Genomic DNA, 24,626 nt, shown 5'->3' on the forward strand with positions numbered 1-24,626 from the left:
GCATTAGAAATGGGGCCCATTATGTTTGGAGCATTATTTGGGCCCATAAGACAGTGGAGCTTCATCCATGGGGACCAACATATACTGTAGCATTATGTGGAGCTCATCATATACTGTTTCAAACATTATATGGGACCAATGATTCTGTATGGAGAAATAGATGGGCCTCGTCATGAGATGTAAAAAGTGAAGTATTTTTCATTGTACTATACCGCTATTTCTCTGCCATATCGGAGCATGATGAGTTTTGGTATGTGTTAAAGGGGCGCTCTTTCGCCCAGGGCACATGAAAACCTGGAGCCAGCCCCCCCCCACAACTTTAGCCAAATAACCCCCATTTTTCAGTGCGTAACTTGTATTATGAAGTTAATTAAGGTTGACAAGCTTAAGTAAGAAGAATTGATGCTTTTGGCATTCAAATGGGCACTGCAGGAGTGTTTCCTGTCCTCCTCTCACTGCCGACTTTTATTCCCCATTGACTTACATTGGGTTTCGTGTTTTGGGACGACCCCGACTTTTCCCTATAATCGGACGATCTTGCTCGACCCGACTTTTGGAAAAGTCGGGTTTCACGAAACTAAACGCGACCCTAAAAAACCAAAAGTCGCTCAACTCTACCCCTCTCCATAATCTTTGAAAATTCTTGGAGAACAGGAGAAGTGCCAGAAGACTGGAGAAGAGCAAATGTTGTTCCTATCTTCAAAAAGGGGAAGAAGGTGGACCCAGGCAACTATAGGCCGGTGAGTCTGACTTCTATACCAGGAAAGATCTTTGAACAAATTATTAAACAACATGTATGTCAGTACCTGGATAAGAATGAAGTGATTAAACAGAGTCAGCATGGGTTTGTAACTAATAAGTCATGTCAGACTAACTTAATTTCCTTCAATGATGGAATCACTGATTGGGTGGATCAAGGAAATGCTGTAGATATAGTATATCTTGACTTCAGCAAAGCATTTGACAAAGTATCTCATAAAATCCTTATTGAAAAAATGACTAAGTATAGAATGGACAAGGCAACTCTTAGGTGGATTCATAACTGGCTTAGTGATCGGACCCAAAGAGTGGTCGTAAATGGCTGCACATCCAGTTGGAAGAATGTCTCAAGTGGGGTACCACAGGGCTCTGTCCTGGGCCCTGTATTGTTCAACATCTTTATCAACGATTTAGATGAAGGAATTGAGGGTAAACTGATTAAATTTGCTGATGATACAAAGCTAGGAGGGATAGCTAATACTAGAGAAGAGAGAGACAGGATTCAAAAAGATATAAATAAACTGGAGAAGTGGGCAGCAACTAACAAAATGGTTTTTAACAGGGAGAAATGCAAAGTACTACATCTGGGCAATAAAAATGAAAAAAGCATATACAGAATGGGAGGAATAGGGCTAAGTGACAGCACATGTGAAAAAGACTTGGGTATACTAATAGATCACAAACTGAATATGAGTCAACAGTGTGATGCAGCAGCAAAAAAGGCAAATGCAATTCTAGGATGTATTAACAGAAGCATACAGTCTAGATCACGTGAAGTCATTATTTCCCTCTACTCCTCTTTGGTCAGACCTCATCTGGAATATTGTGTCCAGTTTTGGGCACAATATTTTAAAAAAGACATCAACAAACTGGAGCAAGTTCAGAAAAGAGCGACCAGAATGGTGACCGGTCTGCAAACCCTGTCTTATGAGGAAAGGTTGCAGGATTTGGGAATGTTTAGTTTGCAAAAGAGAAGACTGAGAGGAGACTTAATAGCTGTCTACAAATATCTAAAGGGCTGTCACATTGTAGAAGGATCAACTTTATTCTCATTTGCACAAGGAAAGACTAGAAGCAATGGGATGAAACTGAATGGGAGGAGACACAGATTAGATATTCGAAAAAACTTTTTGACAGTTAGAGTGATCAATGAGTGGAACAGGCTGCCACGAGAAGTGGTGAGTTCTCCTTCAATGGAAGTCTTCAAACAGAGGCTGGACAGACATCTGACTGGGATGATTTAGCGAATCCTGCTTTGAGCAGGGGGTTGGACCAGATGGCCCAGGAGGTCCCTTCCAACTCTACAATTCTATGATTCTGCAAAATATATGGAGAGTTATAGCAACGCTGCAGGTTCAAAATCAATTCACCTGCCCAGGTGTGATAGTGATGCAAGGTCAGGGTATTTGGGAAGTATATATAACATTTATTTTCACCATCAGTAATGTGTTTCTTCCACAAACACGTAATAGAGTATGTGGTTATTTACAAGGTATGTCTATAGTTCCTTGCCTTTTCTCTAATAGTTATATGCGAACAGAAAAAAAAGGAAGGTAACAATAGATATGCCTTGCACTCAACACCATCCTCTATGCCAGGGTTTCAAAAATGTAGTCCTAAATGTCAACCAACAGATCATGTTTCCCTTTTTTTTTTTTTTTTTTGATAACTCAAATCGAATTACTAAAAACATGATTTGTTTGTTGTCTTTTAACACTGTAGTTGGAGAACCCTTCCATAATTTAGTGTGTGCAATACACCAGATTTCTCCATTACTGATGTTTCTTGTGTCAGTCAAGGAGATATGTGTTGTCAACGAAACCAATCTACATGACTTGTCTTTTTCACAGCAGTCTCTACATTTCTTTAATATTGCACAGACTGTATCCAGCAGGGCTCCCCAACTCCACTCCTCACGGTCCACCAACAGATCATGCTGTAATGAAATACATATCTCCATTGATAACGGTTTCACAAGAGCCCCCAAAAAAGAAGATTCCATACAACATGATCTGTTGGTGGACCTTGAGGACTGGAGTTGGGGAACCCTGCTGAATCCAGTCTGTGCAATATTAAAAGAATGTAGAGACTGCTGTGAAAGACAAGTCATGTAGATTGGTTTTGTTTTTTGGACAACACATATCTATATGAGTTCTCTTTTCCACAGCAGTCTGTACATTCTAGTAATATTGCACAGACTTGATCCAGCAGGGTTCCCCAACTCCACTCCTCAAGGTCCACCAACAGATCATGTTGAAATGAAATCCATAGCTCCGTTGCTAACTGCTTCACAAGAGCACAAAAAAAGAGGATTCCATACATCATGATCTGATGGTGTATCTTGAGGACTAGACTTGTGGAAGTATGCTGGATCCAGTCTGTGCAATATTACAAGAATGTAGACTGTTGTTGAAAAGACAAGTCATGTAGATTTGTTTAATTGACAACACATATCTCCAAGACTAACACAAGAAACATGTCTCAGTTATGGAAATATCTGGTGGCAAAAACGCTAAGTGTACGGTGCAGTGTGTGTACGGCGCAGTGTGTGTAGTCGGCGATTGACACAGTAACCAATCAAAATAATTTGAAAGCACAATTGCACATTTATTTTTTAACAAAAAATAAAAAATGTTTTTTTATTAGGAATGACGTTTGGGGAAGATTGGGATACTTTGGGTGTGTGGAGAGACGAGGAACGACTGGAGGTTGAGGAAGGGGTTCTAGGAGAAGGGGCGACGAAAGTACTGGGGGAAGGGAGCTCTGGAATGGACATGGAGGCAGGTTGAGACACAGGAGGAGAGGGTGCTTGGACAAACAAAGTTTTTTTTTTTTTTCTTTGGCGCAGGAATATCCTGCCCGGAGCGAATTGCAGCCTGTGACCGCCTTACTTTGGTTGACTGCCTGGTGATAGTGGACTGTGTCATTGCCCCATAAAATAGGGAATGAGGATCACCCCTTTACTGCTCTGTGGTGGCGGTGCTGATAGAAGTGGCAGTGGCGGTGCTCCTAGAAGGGGAGGAAGTTGGGTCGGTGCTCCGAGCAGGAGGCTGCCTGTCTGGTATCTCAGCCAAAGTTCTTGGGGGACTCCGAGGAGGAGTATTGGTGGCGGTGATATTACTATGAGGAGTGGTGGTGGTGCTCCTTTGATGAGGAGTGCTGGTGGTGCTACTTTGATGAGGAGTGCTGGCGGTGCTACTTTGATGAGGAGTGCTGGCGGTGCTCCTTTGATGAGGAGTGCTGGCGGTGCTCTGTTGCTGAGGAGTGCTGGCGGTGCTCTGTTGCTGAAGAGTGCTGGGGGTGTTCTGTTGCTGAGGAGTGCTGGCGGTGCTCTGTTGCTGAGTGCTGGCAGTGCTCCTTTGTTGTTGACTGGTGGTGTCTGTGGCCCAAGCAGGTTCTGTGGTGGTTTGGCTCCAAGCTGGTGATGCTGCGGCGGTGGTGGTGCTCCATACAGGAACAGCGCTTGCCATAGTGGTGGTGGCGGAGGAGTGTCCAGCCACACTCAGACTTGGGGTGGTGTAGTGGTGTCTGGCTTCACTGGGAAGGCAGGTGGCCGTGCAGTGGTATGTAGCAGAAGTCGGTAGTGTGGTGAAGCGAGTCAGCAGTGGAACTGTGGGAAATGACACCACTGACTGATGCACATACCGATTCTGCTGCATAGCCTGCAAGTAAGCAGTGTTGCAGGCCTGTAACACACTCAGCTGTTGCTCAGGACAAAGGTGTTCCGCCATGCCCTGTTCAATTTTACTGAAAAAATGGTGCTCTGGTCTGTTGAGGTCTGCCTCCAGACGGTCAAGGCGCTGGTCGACAGAGTGGAAGCAGTGTTCCATGTGGTTAAAACCACGTTCCATCAAGGAAAAACCGCTTTCCATTCTGGCAGACAGCGCCTTGAGGCTACCCTTAAAGGCCTCGCTCAAGAGCATGAACTCGGGCATCACAAGCCTGTCCGAGGCCCTATGCCGCTGGCAGGTAGTGCCAGCATAACCAGTGACAGAGACCTGGAACAGGGGAACACCTGATGGACCAGCTTCCTGGTCACCAGCTGTCTGTGTTGCTGACCTGCAAGATGCTTCCTGGCTGTCGGATGGCTGGGATGGGTCCGAGGTCGATCGATGAAGAACCGCTCCCGGGACAGGTTGCAGGGTGCTGCTCCAAGTGCTGTGGAAAGAAAGAGAAACCATTAGTATCATGCATTAACAAGAAGCATCAGCTGTGAAATAGAAAAGCACATAGCAATAACAAACCAAAAAAAAAAAAACTTACGCTCTGCTGGCAAGGACCGGTCTCAGGAAAGCCAACTCTCGATAATAGCGGTACTTTCTTCTGTGCCTTGCCGCTGAACCACTCCGAACCTGTCCCTCAGCACGAACATCAGTGTTGAAGCGGTCCTTCATCGAGCGTCAACGTGTGCGGATTTTGTTCACTGTTGGGAAAAAAAGAAAAAAAATAAATTTAGATAATGCACTTTAGGCAACTTAATTATCAGCGCACACACCGGATAGAACTTTGCAAAAAGTCAATGCTGCAGCACAAATAAAATTCTAGACAAAATGCAGTCACTGTTGATACTGAGGACACTGTTATGTTTCCTGCTAGAATATATGTAGCAGCGAAAACAACAGTATCATCCGGAGCAAGAGTGAAAACCGGATCAAAACAGCAGTTGACAAAGCAATCACTTTTTTCCACATGGCATTGGTGTTTTTAATGCAAGAATATATCTTGCCAAAAAAAACACCAGCACCATCAGGACCATAAAGCAATGCAGCAGTTGAAGACAAAAATCAATGTATTCCACATGGCATTGGTGTTTTTAATGCAAGAATATATCTTGCCAAAAAAAACACCAGCACCATCAGGACCATAAAGCAATGCAGCAGTTGAAGACAAAAATCAATCAATGTATTCCACATGGCATTGGTGTTTTTAATGCAAGAATATATCTTGCCAAAAAAACACCAGCACCATCAGGACCATAAAGCAATGCAGCAGTTGAAGACAAAAATCAATTAATGTATTCCACATGGCATTGGTGTTTTTAATGCAAGAATATATCTTGCTGAACGCCCTTTCTGAACTTGGAGAGGCGCTGTCCCAGCCATCCATCATCGCTGCCGCCACCTCATTCCAGAGCTGCCGGGTCACCACTTTGTTTTTGTACAGCTGGTCACAGCTGTCCCACAACGGGATACGCTCCTCAATGAGGCGGATTAGGTGCTCGTTGTCGATGTACACTACTTCTTCGTCATCCCGTTGTGGAACCTAGAAAAAATAATAGTATAATGTTTTGAATTTTGGAAAATGAAACAGATACAAAAAGAAACAGAAAAAGCAAGATAAATAAAGACAGAAAAAAAATAATATATACTCACATTGCGTCTCCTTGACACGACTTGACTACGCTGTTCCCGCTCAGAATCCTCCTGCTCAGACTGCTCCCACTCAGAACGCTCCCGCTCAGACTGCTCCCGCTCAGACCGCTCCCGCACTTCATCTTCAGTGCCTGTGTCCGATGTCTGTAAAGAAAGAAAAAATTAAAACACATTTCTAGAGGCAGCTATAATTACCCAAAGGCAGCAACATCCTCACCTCATGATCAGCTTGGGCCAGTTCTTGCCGAGATGGTGAATACAGTGATCCAGAAGAAGACATGCTGAAATGAAAACAAAAAATACATTAGTACTGTGAGAATCATGTGGGAATAGTGGATAAGGGCAGGTATATCTCGCCCAGATACCTTTCCTATGTGGCCTAGTCTGGTCAGTATATCACCTGGTTACTAATGAATAATGGGAGGCGGATATAAAAGGATGCCAGGTGGTTGTGTGAGTGTCTCAGCCTGGGGACACAGAGAGCCTATCTGTGTGAGAGACACACGTGAGTGAAAGCAGTGCCCACTGCAACTGTGGTTTGACTGGACGGGAGAAGCCCGCCAGTTGGTAGTTAGGTAGTACCTTGTTTAGTTAGTGCCGGACAGGCAAGGATTTGTTTTATTTTTTTTTTCTTTATGCATTGCTTTCACCTTTAATAAATCTGACTCAGTGTCAGTTATACCCAGACCCCAGCTGTGCGCCTGAGTTTCATGCTGAATGCACGTGACCTTTGACCCCAGCAAAGGCGATCGCGGAGTGTTTTATCACTTTGTGGTGGAGAATGCGGGCATCACGTTGGAAGCATGAGCATGGAGGACGTGGTGAAAGCGCTGGTACAGTCCACCGCCTTCCAGCAAGAAGCTAATCGGGTGATGATGGCCCAGCTGAAGGAGTTGGTGGACATGACAGCTACCGATCGTTCGCTGCTCCAGCATGTGGTGCAGCATCTGGCAAGCTTACCTGAGGTTAACCTGGAAGCCGAGTCGAGAGTGATTCACGTGAGTCAGTACTGGCAGAAGATGACGACCGAAGATGACATCGAGGCATACCTGACCACGTTTGAACGGACGGCGGTGCGAGAAAAATGGCCGAAGGCACGATGGGCCGGCCTGATTGCCCCGCTTCTTTCCGGTGAGGCCCAAAAGGCTTATTATGACTTAGAACCTGAAGCCGCGCAGGACTTTGACAAACTGAAAGCCGAGATCTTGGCCCGGCTGGGAGTGACGACCGCTGTCCGTGAACAGAGAGTGCATCAATGGACTTATCAGCAGGATAAACCACCGCAGTCACAGATGTTCGACCTGATCCACGTGACGAAGAAGTGGCTACAACCCGAGGTGTTGACAGCGCCAGAGATAATCCAGAGAGTCGTCATGGACAAGTACCTGAGAGCTCTTCCGCCAGCCCTGAGGAAGTGGGTAAGCCATGGAAATCCTACGACGGCAGATCAACTGGTGGATCTGGTAGAACGTTACACCGTGGTGGAAGGACTCCGAGACGACGCTACCCCTCCTCGTTCTTCATCATCTCCACGTGGAACCGGTAAGACTGTTCCAGGGAGTAGGGGAGAAGGAAAAATCCCTAAGACAGTGGGGGAGGAAAACGGGACTGCCCGCACTGCGAGGCCGAGAGTAACGGACTATGGTCTAAGCAAGGGGCCCGTTAGGTGTTTCCGCTGCAACGAGATGGGACACATTGCTGCAAACTGTCCGGTCACTACTGAACCCATGCAGTGCGACGTCACAGACTCTAAAAAACGCATGTCTATGGTTGCACGGGTAGTGAGTGTGAATGCCGGTCAAAAGGATGTGGAAAAACACTTGTGTGATTTAACTGTTGATGGCAAAAATGTGGTGGCATTGTTAGACTCGGGAAGTGTGGTGACTCTGGTGAAGGCCAGTCTGGTGTCAGCCCTGACTGGACCATCAGACAAATTTTCTGTAACGTGTGTGCATGGAGACACCTGTTCGTACCTCACCATGGTCATATGCATTACTACTTCCAATGGGTCTTTGCAACATAAAGTGGGACTTGTCCCTGCGTTATTGCATGATGTCATCTTGGGCCAGGATTTTCCCCACTTCTGGCAATTGTGGGAGAATCAGTTGATACCCCAGGGTAATAGTGTACATGATTCTTCTCCCAGGGAGCGTGTGGGTCCCGAACTCCTGGAAGAGGTCTCCCCGGAAGACTCGGGGGAAGAGTCTGCTGGAAATGACCTGCAGTTCCCGTTTTCAATCATGGCAGGTGATACGAAGGGGACCGGGGAAGAGGAGGAGGCCGACAGCCGTCCCCCTCCCCGTTTGCTGGTTTTAGAAGTTCAGAAAGATGACTTCCAAAGCGAGCAAATAAAGGATCCTACCCTTTCTCAGGCTAGGACAAATGTAAAAGTGATAAATGGGGTACCCGCAGAACCTGGCTCTAGGCTGGCATATCATTACATGGTCCTGGAAAATGGTTTACTCTATCAAATAGAGAAAAAGGGGGAAGACACGGTGCAACTATTAGTCGTGCCAAAACCCTACCGGCGGCAGGTGCTGGACCTGGCCCACGGACATGTGATGGAAGGTCACCTGGGAGTCCAGAAAACCACCGAAAGGATATTACACTGTTTTGTTTGGCCAGGCATGCATAACGATATTCGTGTATATTGTGAGTCTTGTCCTGACTGCCAAGCCTCTGCGCCTAAGCCCCGGTTCCGTAGCCCTTTGGTACCCCTACCTATTATTGAGGTCCCGTTTGAGAGGATTGGGATGGATTTAGTTGGGCCCCTTCCACGGTCTGCCCGTGGACACCAACATATCCTGGTCATCTTGGATTATGCCACTCGTTACCCGGAGGCGATCCCTTTGCGTAACACGGCCACCAAGACGATTGCCAAGGAACTGGTGCATGTGTTTAGTCGGGTCGGTATACCAAAACAGATACTCACCAACCAAGGGACTCCCTTTATGTCCAGGGTAATGAAGGAGCTCTGCTGGTTGTTACAAATCGAACCGTTACGCACATCCGTGTATCACCCTCAAACAGACGGGTTGGTCGAACGGTTCAATAAAACTCTGAAGCAGATGCTGAGAAAGGCGATAGACAAGGATGGGAAGAACTGGGACTATTTACTTCCGTATTTGCTTTTTGCCATTAGGGAAGTACCCCAGTCTTCCACGGGATTCTCGCCTTTCGAGCTATTGTAGGCCCAACGTTCTCGCGGACTGTTAGACGTCGCAAAAGAAACCTGGGAGGGTCAGGTCACTCTGTTTAAAACGGTGGTAGATCACGTAACACAAATGCAGGACCGTATTGTAGCTGTTATGCCTATCGTCAAAGAACACATGATGCAGGCTCAAGGAGCCCAAAAAAGAATCTATGATAGGGGTGCCAAGATCTGTACATTTGCACCCGGAGATAGGGTGTTGATCCTGGTTCCCACGGTGGACAGTAAGTTACTAGCAAAGTGGCAGGGCCCCTTTGAGATTAAGGAAAGAATTGGTGAAGTAAACTACAAAGTATACCAGGCAGGTAAACGGAAACCTGAACAGGTTTATCATGTAAATCTGATAAAACCCTGGAAAGATCGGTCTGCCTTGTCAGCGGAGCTGGCCCGTCCCGTCTCCTCGCATACCATACCGGAGGTACGGGTTGCAGAGACTCTCTCGGAGCGGCAAAAGACTGGGGTCAGGCAGTTTCTACTTCACAACCAAAAGTTTTTCTCAGAAAAACCCGGGCAGACTACGCTAATGAAACATAACATCATAACGGAACCTGGTGTCACAGTTCACGTGAAACCCTACAGAATTCCGGAAGCGCGCCGTGAAGCCATTTCCCGAGAAGTGAAGACAATGTTAGAGTTAGGAGTCATTGAGAAATCGCACAGTGCTTGGTCCAGCCCGATTGTGTTAATTCCTAAACCGGACGGCACCATCCGGTTCTGCAATGACTTCAGGAAACTGAATGCGGTCTCAAAATTTGATGCCTACCCTATGTCCCGGGTCGACGAGTTAATAGATCGGTTAGGAAAAGCCCGGTATATTACGACCCTAGATCTAACAAAGGGGTATTGGCAGATCCCTCTGGCGAAGGCTGCCAGAGAAAAGACGGCATTTGCTACGCCGGAAGGTTTATTTCAGTATGTGTATATGCCGTTTGGACAGCACGGGGAACCGGCGACCTTCCAGAGACTGATGGATCGAGTCCTGAGGCCACATAGGCAGTACGCTTCAGCCTATTTGGATGACTTTGTCATTTACAGCTTGGACTGGGAGACTCATCTCCAGAAAGTACAAGCTGTGATTGACGACCTGTGGGAGGCAGGTCTAACCGCGAACCCCAAGAAATGTCATATCGGGCTAGAAGAAGCCCGGTATTTGGGGTATGTAATTGGGAGGGGTATTGTTAAACCCCAGCTCGATAAGATTCAGGCGGTTCAAGACTGGCCGCAACCTGTCAACAAGAAGCAGGTGCAAGCCTTCCTGGGGATCGCCGGCTATTATCGCCGGTTCATACCCAATTTTGCAGCCATCGCTACCCCCCTGACGGAGCATACCAAAGGGAAAGACTCCGTCATGATTAAATGGAGTTTAGCGGCTGAAGAAGCCTTCCATAGCCTAAAACGGGCACTTTGCTCTCAACCCGTACTGGTGACTCCAAACTTCTGCAGTGAGTTTGTGGTACAAACTGATGCCTCTGATACCGGTATCGGGACCGTACTGTCACAAGTGAGGGATGGAGTGGAACACCCAGTCCTCTATCTCAGCAGGAAGCTGAATAAACATGAGGAAAAGTATGGAAAAAGAGTGCCTAGCCATTAAGTGGGCTCTAGAGGCCCTCAAATATTACCTGATGGGCCGAAAGTTCAGGCTGATCACTGACCATGCCCCTCTCAAGTGGATGCACTTGCACAAGGAACGGAATAGCCGGGTGACCCGGTGGTTCCTTGCCCTGCAGGCCTACACTTTTACGGTGGAGCACCGCCCAGGGGCACAGATGGGGAATGCAGATACCCTGTCCCAAGTGCACTGTTTGGCGGGTGTCATTGCTCGACCGGAGTGGTCTGAGCAGAGGGGGGGATATGTGAGAATCATGTGGGAATAGTGGATGAGGGCAGGTATATCTCGCCCAGATACCTTTCCTATGTGGCCTAGTCTGGTCAGTATATCACCTGGTTACTAATGAATAATAGGAGGCGGATATAAAAGGATGCCAGGTGGTTGTGTGAGTGTCTCAGCCTGTGTGAGAGAGACACGTGAGTGAAAGCAGTGCCCACTGCAACTGTGGTTTGGTTGGACGGGAGAAGCCCGCCAGTTGGTAGTTAGGTTGTACCTTGTTTAGTTAGTGCCGGACAGGCAAGGATTTGTTTTATGTTTTTTTTTCTTTATGCATTGCTTTCACCTTTAATAAACCTGACTCAGTGTCAGTTATACCCGGACCCCAGCTGTGCACCTGAGTTTCATGCTGAACGCACGTGACCTTTGACCCCAGCAAAGGCAATCCCGGAGTGTTTTATCACAGTACCTTATAAAATTGTACAGGACAGACAGACATTATGTTGAAGAATACTCACATTTTGGCTCCTGAAGCTTGAATCCACACTTGTAAAGTCTCTTCTAGGCTCTTGTCTGGACTCTCTGCAAGGCTGTCTGTAGAGTAATTGTCCATGAAGACACCTTCTTTTATCTACACTCCTCCCAAACAATGTTGCTTATTTAGGGGAAGTTTTAGACAAGTGTCTAGACATTGTTTACTCAAATCGCGTGCACACACAAGGCGCTGACGTGCGCGCTGCCAAGCGCTCGTCAGCGACCCCATAGACTGTAATACTATTTTTGGGCGCACACTGAGCGCACACGTGCGCGCGATTTTTTTTAACGATGTAGGCAGAACAAAACATGCAACATGTAGCGTACGGCGCGTCAGGGCGCACACCTGTAAAATGCGCAGCGCACGCTAAACGCTGATGAGCGCGTACATTCGCAAGACCCTGCGATCACCATGTTAAAGATAGGGGAACATTGCGCGTGTGCTCGATAGCGCACGATGCGCTGCGCGATCAAATGCTAGTGTGAAACCAGCGTAAACAGGGTAGGGGAAGGAAGGTAGGAAGGGAGGAAAGGGAATGGGAAGTAAAGAACCTTGTACAGGTACGGAAAAAATTTAAAACTAGAGAACCCACAAATAGGCATTAAATAGCATATAGCAAATAACAACATAAAAGGAAAAGAAAATCGCCAATCCTTATTATGGGGTAACATTCTTGGAAGGAGATACTACAGCGGCCATGTTTAGGCCTCAAAATATAATACCTCTTAATAGGTCTATTTGATATGGAATTTGCTGTTCCAAGTCTTCCATTTTTTTGTATATTTGTGGATGTGATTGTTGTTAGTCGCAAATCTGAGTTCTAAATCACTATGTTGGCCTATCTTATCAAGTATGTCCGAAAACTTAGGAACCTCGACTTTCTTCCACCATTGTGCTAACATGGTCTTAGTCACTAAGAGGATGATAATGTATCTTACAGAATCATCAAACTGCTCCATGTCTAATGAAAGAAGTGCTCTTTCAGGTGTAATTGTGAAGTCCTTAGCAATGAGGTTATGTGCTGTGTGACCTGGAACCAGAGGTTTTTGATCTTTGAACAACCCCAAAATATATGGTAGAGGTTCCCTTGATGTCCACAACCTCTCCAGCACAAGGAAGATAATTCTGTGTTAACATGTGATAACCTTGTTGGGGTATAGTACCACCTATTTAACAGTTTAAAATAACCCTCGTGAAGACCCATTGATATGTTGGAATTGTAAGTGAATTTGATGGCATCGTTCCAATTCTTGAGACGGATATCAGCACCTAAATCGGACTCCCATCTCTTCATGTATATGTTTTTGTGGCTCGTTAGGTCCTTGACGACAGTTCTATACAAATTACGCAGACTCCAGAGGTTTTTATTTTTAAGGTTGTACAACAGTGAAGTCAGCATTTCATAATTTAAAGTCTTCCCTTTTATGATTTTCAAAATTCTGTCTTTCAACATGGTGTAAAAGACCAGCTCAGATGATGGTAGATTATATTTAGCCTTGATCTCACTGAATTTCAAGAACTCCACTCCACTAAAAACATCCCCCACCTTTTTGATTCCAGATTTCCCCCATACCTCCGTCATCGGAAGATCATCCATCAGTGCAAATGAAGATAGGGGTAGTTTTAAGATTTGCTCTGCTTTTTTGATATTTTTAGTCAGCTTAATGAGTTCCCTCCAGGCTGAGATTATCGACCGAAATATAGGATGCGATGAGTTTGCACTGGGCTTTTGCAGAAGGAAGTAAAAGAAAAGCTTTCGCATGGAACCTCTATCACTAGCATCTCTCTCCAAGCCATACCAAGCCGGATGTGTCATGTTTTCCATAAACCAGTGCCAGCTCTGTTTAGTAAGTGAGGGTTGATAATCAGCGTATATGTTGGGCAGTCCTGCGCCCCCATGTTTTTTATTTTTATAAAGTAAGTCTGCAGATATTCTTGCTTTCTTACCTTTCCAAATAAATAGTTGGATGAGCTCTTGAATTTTATCAATGGATTGGCGTGGAAAGCTAACTGGCAAAGTCCTAAATATGTATAAAATTTTGGGAAGGAGAAAGGCTTTGACTGCCAGTATCTTCCCAAAAATGGAAGTCTCTAACTGAGCCAAAAAGGATAGATTGCCTGTAATAGTCTTTATAATGCTGTCTAAATTGGCCCTAACTGTGGCTTGGATTGATCCTGCTATTCTAATCCCTAGATAGACAATCTCTTTCTCCTCCCAAATGAACTGGGTTTGAGTCTTTATTTCGGATTGTTTCATGTTTAGAGTTATAAATTTGGATTTGTGTGGGTTTATCTTAAAATAGGATACTCTAGAGAATTTTTTTAGTTCATCTGAAAGGGCTTTAATGGAATTTGCAGGATCAAGAAGTGTGAGGAAGAGATCATCTGCGAATAACCCGATTTTAAAATTTTATTATTCTGAGTTCTGATCCTCTGCTGCCTGACCCTTGGAAAGTGTTCTGATTATCCTTTTGTCTTGTCCTCCTTGCTTTGATCTGCTATCTTCTGATATTTTGACCCTGGAACGTGACCTACGCCTTTGTCTTTTCCTTAATTAGCTATGTGCTCGCCTGGTGTTGACCCTGGAACATCTGACTTCTGAACCTCATGGCCTGTCCGTGAGTGGTGACTAGCGTTACAGATGATGTTTTCAGGGATATTTTTATAAACACTTTTGAAAGCATTTGATTCCATTTTTTGTGCATCACTATAATGAAAAAACTACATTTTGTCTGTGTTTTTAAATTCAACTTTAATAGTGTTTATTATATGGGTTATGATGCAGTGCTATAGATTAGAATTCCTGCTTCAGGAACGACCCAAACAAGTGGACTTTTTTCAAACTTTTACTTCTACTTTAAACATTTTACAATTTGTTTTCCCTTTTTAATTACCCTATTTGTCCTAGAAAGTAATATTATCCTGCAATTGGGCTCATACTGAACTACTGTCCCCCAACTGGTCCCATATAGTGATGAGCAAGTATACTCGTTACTCGAGATTTCCAGAGCATGCTTGGGTGATCTCTGAGTATTTTAATGTGCTCAGAGATTTAGTTTCTGTCTCCGCAGCTGCATGATAAATACATGTAGGGATTGCCTGTTTGTTAGGAAATCCCCACAGGTATTCAGGCTGTCTAGCAGCCGCAAATCATGCTGTTATGGCAGCAGAAACTAAATCTCCGAGCACATCCAAATACTCAGAGTTCACCTGAGCATGCTCAGGAAATCTTGATTAACGAGTATACTCACTCATCTCTAGTCCCAGACATTACTAAGGTCACCTAACTGGCCTCCTAGAATATTTATATTCCCCATTTTTCTCCAAAACCTAATAATATATGTCCCTTTCCTGTAATACTGTATGATTCTGTCCCCCATCCTGTAAAAATTCCCTCCATCCTGGCTTCCTTCCTGTAATAATGTTCACTATTCTATAATAAAGGCCAGGATGGGGGGACATAATTACAGGATGAAAATCAGGACAGAGAACATTACATGAATGGGATTAGGACTGGCAACATTATTGCAAGAAAAGCCCAGAATAAGGGCTATTATTCCAGGATGGGGGTCATTGTTACAGGATGGGGGACATTATTGCAGGATATGTTACATTATTAGAAAATATGGGCCAGGATGATATACATTATTACAGGATAGTTGCTAAGATGGAGATACTGTATAATTAAAGAAAAGATCAGGATTGGGGACATTATTACAGGAAGGAAGCCAGGATGGAGGGCATTATTACAGGACAGGGGGACATTATTCCTAAAAGGGGCTCAAGACAAGGGACATGTCTTGAACCCACTGTCACTGTCTATATGAGAAATGTTATAAAAGCTCTAGAAATAAAGCTTGTAGGTATTTCACTTTATAGCTATAAATGTTGCTATTCCTCATGTTTTCCTCCCAGGATTATGGTGTGGGGGCATATTGTACAGGAACATTATTTGATTTTTAAAGCGTAAATTTCCCTGGAATATGGAATAGATTGCACATGTCATGTCACATTTGTAGAGCAACTGATGTGCCAAAACAGCAGAAACTTCACAGCAACTCCACATAATATTACCCCATTTTGGAAACCTGACCCCCTCAATGAATTTATCTAGTCGTGGCTCGTGGGATAACCATTTTGCACCCCTATGTGCTTTAACATAACTTTATAACATTTGGAAGTGAAAATAAATGATTACTTTTTTTTCCACCAAATATTGTTTTAATCCTAGTTTCCACCAGGGATAACAAGAAAGAATGGGTCCATACTTTTTCTCACAATTTTTACCAAATGTGATGATAACTTATGATGAGTGAGCATGCTCCCCACTGCTTGATACTCCATCCAGTATTGGGGTGCTCGGGCAATCTCATTAGTCAATCGAATATTGCAAGTGCTCAAGTGCCTTGCTCAAGTCCTCAGCCAGAATAATTTTCGGCTATTAGACAGCCAATAAACATGCAGGGATTGTCCCACCATGCAAGCAGTAATGCCATAGTCATGATTGCTACTTGCATTACTGTGATTAGCCAGCCGCATGGCATCATCTGGTATTATAGAAGACCCAGATGCGATGCACGGCACACTGTCCACTAGAAGAAGTTCAGGGAGATTTGTCATATGAGGGAGAGCTTAGGTTAATGTTTGTTCCCCCTTAATATTATAAAACTCCATCCCTTTTTAAACCTATTAAATAAATAATTAAAAAAAACTATGTAGTGTTTCCCTCTTGTTTTGATTACCAGTGAAGGTAAAGTAGACAGCTGGGGGCCAATATTTTCAGGCTGAGAAGGTCTACGTATATTGGCTCCTTTCCAGCCTAAAAATACCAGCCCACAGCTGCCGGAGAATTAGTGCTTCAAATTAGATGTGCCAATTGTTGTGCTTTGTCCAGCTCTTCCAGATTGACCTGGTGCAGTGCATGTTGTATCAGACACCCCTATTACTAACCCATTAAGTTAAAAAGGAAAAAATCCACAAAAATATTTTATTTTAAAAAAATATTCCACAACTCCTCATTCACTAATTTATTGATAAAAAAAAAATGCTGGTTCAAAGATGTCCAAGGATTCCAAAAAAGTCCACAAATGGCAACCTGAAAGACATAAAAATAGATAATTAAAAAAATAAAGACAAGATGCAATTAATTGTTCACTAGTTTATTAACCCCACAGCTCTGATTTCATCCATGGCAATTACACGACGTGTGTTGATTCTGTAATTCGGAAATTACCGCGAGAATTCCGGATTCCATTCTGCGGGAAAATCGCATTTTAAATTCCCACGATTTTCCCACAGAAAAACTAGCGTTTTGCAAGCGTAATTAGCTTGCAGAATGCTAGCGTTTTCCAAGCGATCTGGAGCATCGCTTGGAGAACTGACTGACATTTTGCTCACACTCGTCAAACATAGTGTTTGACGAGTGTGACCAACTTTTTACTACTGATGCTGCCTATGCAGCATCAGTAGTAAAAGATAGGATGTAAAAAATAATAAAAAAATAAAAAATATTGTTATTCTTACTTTCTGGCGTCCTGCGCAGCCTTCCCGCCTCTCTCCACGCTCCCGGTCCCAGTAATCCTTTGCGAGAATGACTGCAATGGAATCCGTTCTCGCGGGATTGCGACGTCTCGCGGTAATTCGCGATGACGTCCGAGCACGATGTCATCGCGAATGACCGCGAGACGTCGTGGTCCCGCAAGAACGGACGCCATCACGGTCATTCTCACAAAGGATTACTGGGACCGGGAGCGTGGAGAACGGCGGGAAGGCAGCGCGGGACGCCGGAAGGTAAGAATAACAATTTTTTTTATTTTTTATTCTATTTTTTACAGGGATATGGTGCCCAGAGCCCGGAGGACAGCCTCCTCTCCTCCGGACCGTGGGTACCATCCGCAAATGTTCTGCTTACTTTTCGCATGGTGTGCACAGCCACATGCGGAAAGTAAGCAGAACAATGCATTCCTATGGGTGCGGGATCGCCGCGATTCCGCTACATTAATGAGCATGCTGCATTTTTTACCGCGAAGCGATTCCGCCGCGGAAAAAAACGCAGCTTTAGCACAGCATTGCAGAATCCCATAGGAATGCATGGGATGCTTATTTTTCGCGTTTTCATGGCAAAATCGCGCATTTAAAACCGCCGCGACAACACAAAAAAAACGCTACGTGTGAACTCAGCCTATTACAACCTATGGAACTTTTTTCTGGTCAGGCCGCGCTCGATGTGACCTGGTGAGAGCATTGATGCGATTAGCATTATTTTTGTTTTTTTGATCAAAATTATGTTAACCAAGTAGACTATATTATTTTCATGCAGTATTGCTAATTATTTATTTACTTATTTATTTACTGCATGGTATTTGCTTTTTTGTTTTTATCTTAGGTTTTTTCTGCTTTTTGGCCAGTGTGGACATGTTCCTACATTGTGCATGCACACCATGTTCTGCCCATTTATGTGCAGCAGGTAATTTCATAAGCGCTGTACCACTTATGACCATTAGATGTCATTAGTTTTCCCTTTTTCCTGTTCCTGGATTTAGGGACCTTTCGCTTAAAGAGCTTGTTCTGTTTAGAACCACCCCTTCAGTTCCCCAGGGCTAGAGAACTTGTAGCCATTTTCACCCCGGATCTCTGAGTTACACACACACATACACACACACATGTTCCTGGCTCTCCCTACAAATAACTACTTCTGTTAAGCGGATTCTGGTGAGGGTTTAATACAGTTATGTGTTTGTGCAATGTATCTGTGCTAGCTAGCCATTATGCAGCCACCGTGCAGTGTCTTAGGAGTGAGGTATGTAGTGTAATGTATCTTCTTGTTCTTTGCACTGCATGTAGGTAGATGCCTTTCTGTTTAGGGTAGTGCAATGCTGGCAGCCTAAGTTTGCTGTAGGTATCCTTTTTAACTGCATTTATGTGTTGTATTGTGCAACCTCAGTAATACTCCTGTTACTGATGTAATAGCACCCTGTATTATTGCTGTGGTTTTGTTATCTGCCAGTACTGATATACTTATTCTCATAGTCCTTTTTCAACAATGGCTGAGTCACTTCACTGGTACATTAATAACATATTCTTAAATGGTATGGTGCCATAAAAGAAGGAAGTGAAAAGAAAATTTGAGTTTAAAACATATATATTTATTTATAAATAAGTAAATTGCTTGACATAAAAGACAAAAGACAAAGTGGGAACCTCCAAATGCAGGAGGAGAATGTGCCCAGCACTAGTTTATCAACTTGTTGATATATCAGCACAATGTGGTAGGTACAGTATGTCTAAAATAATCCTAAATTGATAGAGATGAATTTAGATAAATAAGCTAAATAGCTAAAGTGCACAGTGCAAGTATGGAGCAGCAAGTACCGAGAATGAACGAAGTACATAAAGTATATAAATGCCCTCAAAGAAATAAATAAGGTGGTTATATTATGTCACCAGCAGTGCAAAACAATGTTTGCTATTCAATACTGGGGAGTGAGCTGAGCACTAAACAATTGATATACCACCATGATAGTGTGGGAGAAAGGAAAAGGCATAGTATGCTAGAATGATTACCTGGCTGCTGCTGAAAATATCGCACAACTGTACACAGGGGATGGTATGCAGGGGCAGCTCCCCCACGCCCGACGAGCGCCGTTTCGCAGATGCTTCTTCGTACGCCCCCTTTTTGTGAAGAAGCATACCACATTGTTCTGATATATCAACAAGTTGATAAACTAGTGCTTGGCACAGTCTCCTCCTGCATTTGGAGGTTCCCACTTTGTCTTTTGTTTTTTATATCACAGATTTTATTTTTGATATTCTATCTGACAATGTTAAAATTAACATACCCTTAACATACCCAATTAACATACCCTTAAAATAATAGACTGTTCATGTCTTTGTCAGTGGGCAAACTTGCAAAATCAGCAAGGGATCAAATAATTATTTCCTTCACTGTATATGTATGATTTACCAATCATTAATTTTTCTGCTCACATATAGTTATTAAAATATGCATATATATACATATTTATATATCTAATATATAAAGCTCAATGTGGATGTGCATGTATATATGTATGTGTGTATGTATGTGTGTGTGTGTATGTCCGGCATCCGCACCGTCGCAGCTACAGCCACAAAATTTGGCACAGTCACACATCTGGACCCCGAGAGTGTCCTAGGCTATGTTGTGAGGCGAAATTTTAACCCTGCGCGTTCCAATTCACCAAACAATTTTGCCCTTATCTACATAATGGGGGAAAAGTGTGTGTGTATCAAGCCCCGCCCCTCATAATGATGTCATAATTAGAGTTGAGCGACTTTTGTTTTTTTATGGTCGAGTTTCGTTTCGTGAAACCCGACTTTTCCAAAAGTCGGGTCGAGCAAGATCGGCCGATTATAGGGAAAAGTCGGGGTCGTCCCGAAACACGAAACCCAATGTAAGTCAATGGGGAATAAAAGTCGGCAGTGAGAGGAGGACAGGAAACACACCTACAGTGCTCATTTGAATGCCAAAAGCATTAATTCTTCTTACTTAAGCTGGTCAACCTTAATTAACTTCATAATACAAGTTACGCACTGAAAAATGGGGGTTATTTGGCTAAAGTTGTGGGGGGGTAGGGCTGGCTCCAGGTTTTCATGTGCCCTGGGCGAAAGAGCGCCCCTTTAACACATAATACCACAACTCATCATGCTCCGATACGGCAGAGAAAAAGCGGTATAGTACAATGAAAAATACTTCACTTTTTACATCTCATGACGAGGCCCATCTATTTCTCCATACAGAATCATTGGTCCCATATAATGTTTGAAACAGTATATGATGAGCTCCACATAATGCTACAGTATATGTTGGTCCCCATGGATGAAGCTCCACTGTCTTATGGGCCCAAATAATGCTCCAAACATAATGGGCCCCATTTCTAATGCTCTAGTGTATAATGGGCCCTGTAAATGCTGCTCCAGTGTCTGATGTCCACCTTTGGAATGTTCCAGTGTATGGTGGGCCCCATCTATCATTCTCCAGAGTATAGTGCTCCCCAAAAATTGCTGTCCCAACATTGAAAACAATCAAATAAGTCTCCTCGCTAGGGAATCCCTGTACTAGTCTGGACTCCTCGTCGTCCCCATCTTCCATCTCACTGCACAGTATTTCAACCTTGCAAGTGCTGTGATCCTGAGCAAGCAGGGGGGGCCCACTCGTTGGCGACGGCACCGGCACAGGGCCCCTGATAGTACGGTGGTGTGTCTGATGGCGGGTGGGCCGAACCTGCACTTTCATCTGCAGCTTCCTCTTTGTCACCGTGTAAGATGGAACTGTATATGGGAAGGGTAACCTGAGTCTCATCAGGGTCAGATTCAGGCTGGGTAGCGTGCGAGGGGAATGTAGTGGTCTGGGTCAATGTACCAGCAGATTCATCGAGCAGTGGCTGGGCATCAGTGCACTTGTGTCGCCCCCAGGAGTACGGTCGCCACAGTGGCATTACCTTCCTCCTAGGGAGTGTGATGTCATGCTTGGGAGCAATGAAGGATCTCTCTAGCAGGTTAACTGATTGGGTGGCGTTATTCCCACGAGTCATGACCCTCCAAACAGCGTTCATGAAGGCAAAGTGTTTGTTTTACGTGGGCAGTATGGTTGCAAAGCTGAACCTTAAAGGAATGTCCAGAAGGGCACCACCAGGAGTGGAGCCTACGGCATAATTTGACTCAACACGGGCAACCTCAACCATGCCAGCTACAGAACAGATGCACACATTGCAAGCTTAATTCCGTTAACGAACGAGACTCCGTCATGCCCCGCGGTCCGAGTCCGGCTTACTAGAGGGACACGTGTGGCTCTGGCACATGAGATTGGCCAATAACTGGTGTGTCATGCCCTTACAGGTCCGTGGCTGCATGTGCGCTACACTGAAAAGGCCAGCGTTTGTCGCTTACAGGTGCAGATAACACGCTGAACAACGTTAGTGATGGGGATCACTGATTACAATTATTACTCGCGAACGATGATTTCCCAGTAAGTGCAGGTCAACCGCAGTTCCGGAATTAGGCCTAACCGTCATTCCTGAAAAAAATGAAAAACTTACGTGTGCAAACCACAGGTGCTGTAGCTTGCTTAACAGCTCGCCAGCCGTTCTCACGCCCAGTATGGGTTACACGTGATTGCACAAAGGTGAGAAAGGGTACCGTATCCCTGGATAACATGTATGGATAGCGTACACATTCAAAAGATATGTCTATACATCAGGAGGCAGGCTCAGACGGTGTAAGGCCCAGTATGGATTGCAAGTGATTGCACAAAGGTGAGAAAGGGTACCGTATCCCCGGATAACATGTATGGATAGCGTACACATTCAAAAGATATGTCTATACATCAGGAGGCAGGCTCAGACAGTGTTAGGCCCAGTATGGCTTGCACGTGATTGCACAAAGGTGAGAAAGGGTACCGTATCCCCGGATAACATGTATGGATAGCGTACACATTCAAAAGATATGTCTATACATCAGGAGGCAGGCTCAGACGGTGTAAGGCCCAGTATGGCTTGCAAGTGATTGCACACAGTGAGAAAGGGTACCATATCCACGGATAACATGTATGGATAGCGTACACATTCAAAAGATATGTCTATACATCAGGAGGCAGGCTCAGATGGTGTAAGGCCCAGTATGGCTTGCAAGTGACTGCACAAAGGTGAGAAAGGGTACCGTATCCCCGGATAACATGTATGGATAGCGTACACATTCAAAAGATATGTCTATACATCAGGAGGCAGGCTCAGACGGTGTTAGGCCCAGTATGGCTTGCAAGTGATTGCACAAAGGTGAGAAAGGGTACCGTATCCCCGGATAACTTGTATGGATAGCGTACACATTCAAAAGATATGTCTATACATCAGGAGGCAGGCTCAGACGGTGTCAGGCACAGTATGGATTTGACGGCCCAGACTACACAGCGGAGGAGCGGGGAGAGGTAAAGATTGCAAATGCTGGGGCCCTGCCCAAGCAAGGGGGGCCCACTCGTGGGCGTCGGTACTGGCACTGGGCCCCTCATAGTACGGCGGTTTGTCTGACGGCGGGTGTGCACCACCACCATCAGAGACACTTGATTGCACTATGAGGGACCCTGTGCCAGTGCCCGCGCCCAAGAGTCGGCCTACCCACCTGTCCAGGGCAACGGCACTCGCACGGTGTCGTGCGCTAGGTGGTGACCCCGGCCATGGGGGGGGGCAGCACAGTTAGGGAGTTTTAGAAAGTGGCATATGTTGATGTTGGACATTCAGCTGATGCAAAAGGTGAAATAGGTCAAGTCCCAGGAAGAGGTGGACCAAAGCAAGCCATTTTTCTGTCACCCTATGTGTCATCAGGGGAAGGTGGGACAAAGTCCTTGGAAACCCATGCATGGTTCATTTTAATGAAGGTTAGATCATCCACATTTTGGGTTGACAGACGGGTCCTTTTTTCTGTCAGGATTGATCCAGCTGCACTGAAGACTCTTTCCGATAGCACACTTGCAGCTGGGCAAGCGAGCTCCTGTAAGGCATATTGTGCCAATTCAGGCCAGGTGTCCAGTTTAGCAGCCCAATAGTCAAAGGGGAATGAACTGTGTGGGAGGACATCGATATGGGAGGAAAAGTAGTTTGTAACCATAGTTGACAACTGCTGTCTCCTGTCACTTTCCATCGATGCTGTATTACCAGTTGTGTGAGCGGTACTTGAAAAATCAGTCCATAACATTGTCATGAAACCCCTGTCTCTAACGCCACTTCTGCTGTGTGCACCATGAACACCTCTGCCAAGCTGCCCCCGGCCCGTACGGCTCGTGTGAGAACCATCACCGCTTCTGTGTCCTGGGAATGCCTCAAGCAACCGATTTACCAGAGTTGCTTGTTTATTAGCCAATATTAGGTCAAGGTTCTCCTGTGGCATGATGTTTTGTAATTTGCCTTTATAGCGTGGATCCAGGATGCTGGCCAACCAGTAGTCATCATCGTTCATCATTTTGGCAATGCGGGGGTCCCTTTTTAGGATCCGCAAGGCATAATCTGACATGTGGGCCAATGTTCCCGGTGTCAATGATGCACTGCGAGTGCTGGTTGGAGGAGCACTTTCTGGCAAATCCACATCCCTCCAGTCACGCACAAACCCTGTACCAGACCTTGCCACGCCAACATTTTCACTTGCCCCACGAGATGCATCCTCCTCCCCTAAGTAATCATCCCCATCATCCTCCTCCTCCTCTTCTTCCTCCAACTCGCCCAGGAGAGGTCCCTGAGCAGACAATGGCTGAATGTCATCAAGGATTCCCTCCACCTCTTCCTCCTCGTCAACATTGGCTGCAGACGCCTGCTCCTTAAGGTGCGTCAAAGTTTGCATGAGCAGACGCATAAGTGGGATGCTCATGCTTAGGATGGCGTCGTCTGTGCTTACCAGCCGTGTGCATTCCTCAAAACACTGAAGGACTTTACAGAGGTCTTTCAGCTTCGACCACTGCACACCTGTCAACTCCATGTCTGCTCTAAAGTGCCTGGCCGTGTATCCTCCCACAAATGCATTATGGCCTGCCTCTGCTCGCACAGCCGCTCCACCATGTGCAGGGTGGAGTTCCACCTTGTTGCAATGTCGATAATGAGGCGGTGGTTGGGAAGGTGGAGCAATCGCTGCAGCTTCTGCATACGAACGGAGTGTACAGGCGACCGGCGGATGTGCGCGCATAGTCTTCGCACCTTATGGAGCAGGGCTGTTAACTCCGGATAATTTTTGAGGAAGCACTGCACCACCAGGTTCAAGGTGTGAGCCAAGCAAGGTATGTGGCTGAGTTTTGAAAGGGCTATGGCTGCCACAAAATTACGGCCGTTATCACTAACTACCTTGCCTGCCTCAAGATGTACACTGCCCAGCCATGACTCAGTTTGTCGCTTCAAGTACTCGGCC

General features: G+C 45.2%; 1 protein-coding gene across 1 annotated transcript; it reads right to left on the bottom strand.

Moving 5' to 3' along the window:
- Positions 1-3,410: 3,410 nt before the first annotated feature.
- LOC141088989 (uncharacterized) lies at positions 3,411-7,566 on the bottom strand. Its single transcript, XM_073575270.1, has 2 exons — positions 5,023-7,566; positions 3,411-4,917 (listed from the first exon to the last, which is right to left on the bottom strand). Exons 1-2 carry the CDS (start codon positions 5,151-5,153, stop codon positions 3,720-3,722), a joined length of 1,329 nt encoding a protein of 442 aa, XP_073431371.1. The 5' UTR covers positions 5,154-7,566; the 3' UTR covers positions 3,411-3,719.
- Positions 7,567-24,626: the final 17,060 nt, after the last annotated feature.

This window comes from Dendrobates tinctorius, unplaced genomic scaffold (assembly GCF_039654945.1).
Source record: "Dendrobates tinctorius isolate UK_male_01 unplaced genomic scaffold, ASM3965494v1 ptg000043l, whole genome shotgun sequence".
Taxonomy (NCBI): Eukaryota; Metazoa; Chordata; class Amphibia; order Anura; family Dendrobatidae; genus Dendrobates; species Dendrobates tinctorius.